This window comes from Periplaneta americana, chromosome 1 (genome assembly GCF_040183065.1).
Source record: "Periplaneta americana isolate PAMFEO1 chromosome 1, P.americana_PAMFEO1_priV1, whole genome shotgun sequence".
NCBI classification, from domain to species: Eukaryota; Metazoa; Arthropoda; class Insecta; order Blattodea; family Blattidae; genus Periplaneta; species Periplaneta americana.
Genome location: NC_091117.1, coordinates 36,815,001 through 36,821,068, shown reverse-complemented (window position 1 = coordinate 36,821,068; position 6,068 = coordinate 36,815,001). Strand labels below are relative to the sequence as shown.

The 6,068-nt window shown below is 34.5% G+C and overlaps 1 protein-coding gene across 4 annotated transcripts in view; it reads left to right on the top strand.

Moving 5' to 3' along the window:
* The first annotated feature begins 3,496 nt into the window (after positions 1-3,496).
* LOC138694604 (neural-cadherin) overlaps positions 3,497-6,068 on the top strand; it is a 1,134,847-nt gene continuing 1,132,275 nt past the window's right edge. The window contains exon 1 of one of the 4 annotated variants that reach the window (XM_069818535.1): positions 3,497-3,797. In XM_069818535.1, the coding sequence (XP_069674636.1) occupies positions 3,746-3,797 (52 nt within the window). In that variant the 5' untranslated portion in view covers positions 3,497-3,745. The remainder of the gene's footprint in view (positions 3,798-6,068) is intronic. The other 3 variants (XM_069818527.1, XM_069818517.1, XM_069818508.1) reach the window with 3 other exon arrangements.

Here is a 6,068-nt window from a genome sequence, read left to right as displayed (position 1 = left end):
GTAAACTCTCCGACTTTCAGAACGATTTAACGTTATCCAGAGGACACACAACAGAGGTTCTGACCGTCCTCCAATGAATGTTTTAGATCGTCAGACTTATTCTATAGGCGCCCTCTGAAGTCAAGAGCTGTCGAACCTTGAAATCTTTCAAATCCAAGTTAGAAAATTATCTTAAGACGAGTTGCCAAACTAAGTTATTGTTATGGCAAGTGTTGTATTGCATGTTTCCGCGCATTCAATACATTTTCGATATTCTAGTGATATTTATTTTATTTTATCAGTTGGATGCTATATTTAAGCAAATTACTCCAGATGTCCTCTGTGTTCAGAATAGCATGTTGAAAAGATACTGAAGAAACAAGGAGTGACCGAGAGGAAGGAGAAAGTTACGAACACTTGAAAATTGTGAGGAAATCCTGTTTCGTTGTGTACAGCATGTTGTCGCTCACAGAGCCAAACAATAGAAGCCTACTTGATACTTGAAACCTCACATTCCACAGTCAGTGCATTTTTTCTTTTCATTGCATTTCTGCGAAAATCTAGGTAATTTAGAGCTATCCTGAAAAAAAAACTTCCACAGTATTACATTTTACCGCTGCTCGTTATGGTTTGAATGGATGCATTAAATATGAGAAAAGCGTAAAATATAACATTATGACGCGAGTCGTTTACTAAATAAGCAATAAAACTTAGAAAATTCCTAAATATGCATACAGTTATTCCAAAAATATAACGAGTTTCGTAGTAAATATGTTACAAAATTAAAAACTGACCAAATATGTATCTATATGCAAAATAAAAACCCTTCTATTTTCTTCAGAATGCTTGGAATCAAATTTAAGTGTCTGAAAACCGAAACAATTCCATAGGAAAAAAAATATGACATGTTATAAAAACCCGCGCCTTATTTACCAGTCTGCCAGTCTTGCCAATGAACCTAGCCTAGTCAGTCCACAGTACAGAGAACATACAGTAAAGACACCTAAGCCATTTTGTGGGAACAAATTCTGAGTGCGCATGTCACGTATTATCTGGAACCTCCACCAGATGGATCTCCATCTACGACAGGTCTGGCATAATTTAATATTAACTGAAAACATTCATTACCCATCTTTTAATAATTTTAAAGACATGAGGCAAAGGAATGGCAATATAACCATAATAATAATAACTACTTCCGTATGCAATCATCATGAAAATATTCACTGATTGACGCTAACGTTCAAGTCGCTGTTTGAGGCTTATGTTGGTAAAATTGATCCAAGTACAACATAATACATCATGGCGTCCGTTGCGGTGAAGTGCGAACATGAACGTCAACAATGGATATAAGTATTTTGACTTCCTAACGACATAATATTAATGATAGATAATACACATACAATATTATTCGTATTACTGACCAATAAAATAAATAAATAAATAAATAAATATTTTACTAATATTTTGATAGTGGTTTGATACTAGCGACATAGTTGGATTCATTGAGAACTAGACCTTACTGAACTTGAATTTAGTACCAACAACATCAAAGGTGCCGACAAGAGTTGTCTCTACTGATTCTTCTTATACTGTGGTCAGTCAGTCCCAGACGAAGAACTTGATTGGAGTTCTTGATTGAAACATTTACGATCACAATGAATCTCTGCATTTGATGATAATGCCTAAAGATGAGGGATTTGTGCGGTTTTTCGTCAGGTTGCGTGTGCATAGACGTTATACAGCTGTATGCCCAGTCCCTGTGTTGACTTCCGACTTGAACAAACCACGCGAAGAGTACAGTCTAAAAATGAGAAATGCAACACTCCGTTAATGTCTAGCAGATGACAATTTACAAACGTGAGGGATATGTAGAAACATTAGTATAGTTAGAAGAAAAAACTTGCCTTTATGATTCATCCATAGCTTCAGAGCCATCACAAGCCGAATTGCACTGCACTACTAACTTTCTTAAAGTATCGAATGTCAAACGTCGTCGTCGATCACTCAAACAGTTTTTGAACTGCGAAAAGCTTCTTTCAACGTCACAGGACGTTAAGTATACTATCCTATCGTCTGATGATTTTGCATTATTCAGCCTGTTACAAATTGTTAAATAGCTCTTATTTTTCTGTTATTTATTCTTTATTCTCTGTGTGCAAGGTTCTGCAGGTCCTTTTTTGATTTTTTTCTGACACCTCTTTTATTATTGCTATGCCCTTGGATATTTCCAAACCAGATAGTCTCTACGGAGAGCTGTCTGATTCGGAACGCGCTGCTTGGTATATTTTTCCAAAAATCCTCGAACGGAATATTTGCTTTAATCATCATCGCACATAAATCCTTAACAAATTCTGATTTTGCATTTCATAGTGATTTTGATGTTGAAAAAATCACCACCTTTAAAGCGTGTGCAATATTGTCTTTATGTTTTCTGCTGTTACAATGTCTTTCTACGTAATACTTCCTACATAATATTGTAATTTCATACTCACATGCTGTACATACAATTCTGTTTGCTTGGATGCTGTATCTCCGCAACGAAGTATTTAATTTCACATTCTTTGTTCGCTTAGTTTCCGTCATTGTAGGTAAACTGCTCACTACGTCCGTTCACCACTGCAGTGCATTGGACTATGAAGGTCTGTGTTCGTCTCGTGTTGTTATGATAAGTCGGCAAGTAGGCAAATGGATAGCGTGTAGTTGTATTTCTTTTGGTTGCACTGGTCGTAGTCGTTCACCTGTCTGTCCACCTATGCTCCCTGTCGAGTCAACGTGTTTTTCGTGCTGCGCACAAACCCCTCATCTTTACTAATGCCTAAATCATCAGGTATGCCATTGGTCAGTCAGTCCCAAAGGATCATTTCCATTGCGGTCTAATGGGTCAATTAACCACAAGGCATGCCTGCAATGGGGATTCTGTACCTGAGTCACTGGACTCGACACTTACGACTCCCCGAGCAGTGAGCTAGGTCGTGACGAGGTGAGAAGTAGCTATCGGAGGTGCATAACTGTGGGTTCATTCAAGTTGTTTCGGCTCCTTAAATCTCGGCGGTGTGAGATAGGTCGCGTCGAAGGCGTGGTCGCCCCTCTGGCCCATAGGTTCGCGTTGCGATTCGTTCGCCTCCCAACCCCCTGCCCCCTCGCTCTCCCATCCGAGTGTCCGTCCCCACGTACCCTCAGTTGCGCGACCGACGCCGACGCTCTTACACGCCGGTTCGGTTTTCGTCATATTCTTCTGATATATGACAACAATTACTACCCAATACCCGTATGCATGCATTTACACTCTCTATCCCTGCCGTAGATCAGGCATTTTAAAAATTTATCCCATAACATAGAAATATTTTATTGGTGAGTCGATATTTTATTGAAATTAAAAGTTGTGAGCAAATAAATATTTTGGTTTTTTAATAAAAAATAATTTAAGCAACAGGTTGGGAAGTGATATATATTTTATTTAATGTTAGAAATAAAATTTTACGAAATTTTAAGCTGTGTGTGTTTGTGGTGAAAGTTTTCGCGTGTTATTTCTATTTATTTATTCATTTATTTAATGGTGATATAGTGGTGGACGATGTTGACAACTTGTTAGTGCTGTACACTAGTGTTAGTAGTGTTGTTTACGTCACTACCAGTGATGAGTGCTACCTGGGCAGTGCTCCTAGTGCTGTCCCTGATGTGTGTTAGTGTCGTTAGTGGTGTAAGTGCTGACAGTTATTATCAGCAGCAGCCGTGACCAGCTGCTCTAACCGCTTTGTTGGTAATGGTCGACCCGCTGAAGGTGTTCTGGGTGTTAACCAATAGCACCTACTTAGGTAAAGTGCCAGATTTTCTTTAAAATATGTTACTCCTCTTGTCTTATCCTTGAAATGTAAATTGCCTTCAAGAAAATTAATTGTATTGTTTAATTTGAAGATATGTTATTTAAACTTGAGAAAAAATAATGCCTTACAAAATTTTAACTGGCGATTAACTCCATAGAGTAGTTATTGTAATTTATTTTCACGTTGAACATCGTTCTTAACTCTTGCACTCGTACAGTTCGAAAACAAAAATATTGTTAAAATGAAGTTCGAAAAGAAAAATATTGTTACGGGGAGGCAGAGGTGAAATTTTCGAACAAAACTGAAGAAAAAATGAAAATTTGGTTTTTTTCATTTTTATTATCTTTATTTTCATATTCCGATGTTAGTTTTTGATTTTGTGGCCTTTAAAAGTATGAAATTAAATAAATTAATAAACTAATACTTATCATTACTTATATACCTTCTCTGAACATATAAATAAAAAGAAATATTGAAAATTTCTTACAATATGGTGCATGGAGCATTTTATATCAAACGATATAAAGTTTTATAAAATTATTAATATTTACAGAACTATTGTACTTAGAAAGTTGAAACTTGGTATGTCATTACTAATAACATACTTAGTATCCATGATCAATTTCAAACAAATCGGATAAATTTTGTGCATTTTGAAATATTCACCTCTGCCTCCCCTTAAAATGAAGCCGTATTCGTGTGTAAGAATTAATATTTTACTAGTTTGCAAATTACACGCAATTGTCAATCTTTAAACTTCGTTTATAAAATTATTAGCAATAAGTTGAACTGTGTTAGTTTATTTTATTATATAACATTATGTCCTCCGAAACTTAATACAAAATTTCGAAATTTATTTTTCTTACCAACGACAAATATTGAATCACACACAAATTCTCCAGTTTTCCAAATGTTGCAGTTATACAATAACTTACATCATCAGAATGTTGATATTTTCAATATGAATTTTTCTAAATACAGAATAATTTGTTAGGCCTACCATATTTTGCAGAATTTTGTTATTAGTTAATTTCAAGTTTTAACACCTTATTTTCACTTTCTTTTTTTTTTCCTTTCTTTCTTTTCTATTTTTTTTTCTGTTTAATTTTTCTTGTAGGGTAAATGTTGGTAATATTGTGATACTAATAATATTATGGTAGTTATTTTTGATAAAATTTTACAATTTTACTGAGCGAGAGGACAGTTTTATGCAGAAACTTGTCCACGAACATCCCCTTATTACGTTGACGCAAAAAAACCGACCTTTCTCTCGCTCAGTAAAATTGTAAAAAATTCTCAAAAAGAACTATCATAATATTATTACTATCACAATATTATCAACATTTACCCTATGTTTTATAAATTATGTAAGTTGTAATTCATGAATATTGTAATTGGGTTTTGCCTGTTATGTTCATAAACAAATAAAATAAAATAAAATATGCATCCGCAAAATCGTGCATTTTTAATGTATGCTTAAATTATTACGTTTTCGATACGAAATAAATTATGTGCAAGAAAGAAACCTTATTTGTATTAGTAAATTGTGAATAGTAATTAATTTAACAGACAGAAAACGTTGCTTTATGAAAACTGAAATAGCTATTAATTCTTCGGGTTTGGAGACATAACAATAGAAGTGAAAGGAAAGAGTGTAACTACGAAATGGTTATTTAATGAAAAAAAAAATTAACATAAATCTCACACCATTCAGATGTTTAAACTTATATAAAAATAAAAAAATCTGGTTATCTTGCTCGTTGCTCTGCATTTATGTCTTTAACCACTCATTATTCACGGATTTGCCCGAAAAAGCATTAAAAATTAATATTATGCACCAGTAGTTTAGGCTATTATAGTCTAATTTTTTCTTTGTAATGAAAATAAAGGTAAAAGTGAAGATTACCCCTTTACACGCCACTAAGGTGCTTGGTGGGACATATTAGAATGAGGTGATGTGGTCGACAACGTCTTCCGACCGTCTTTTACCTCCGTGAAAAACTCAGTATTCCTTTGATAGGAGGCTGAATGAAACCTCAATGCAATGTAAACTACAATAAGGCTTTAGATTACCGGTAGGACTATAACACTTAAAGATCTAATATTCGCATACAGATATTTTTAATTTATTACAGAAATTAGGAGATTTCTTATTATCAAGGGAGTTCGAGTAAACTCGGTATGTTATAATATGTCAAACAACAAGCAGAATTGTCAAATCAAACCGTTCAAGGAGTATAGGCCTATTTGTCTGTGATTAGG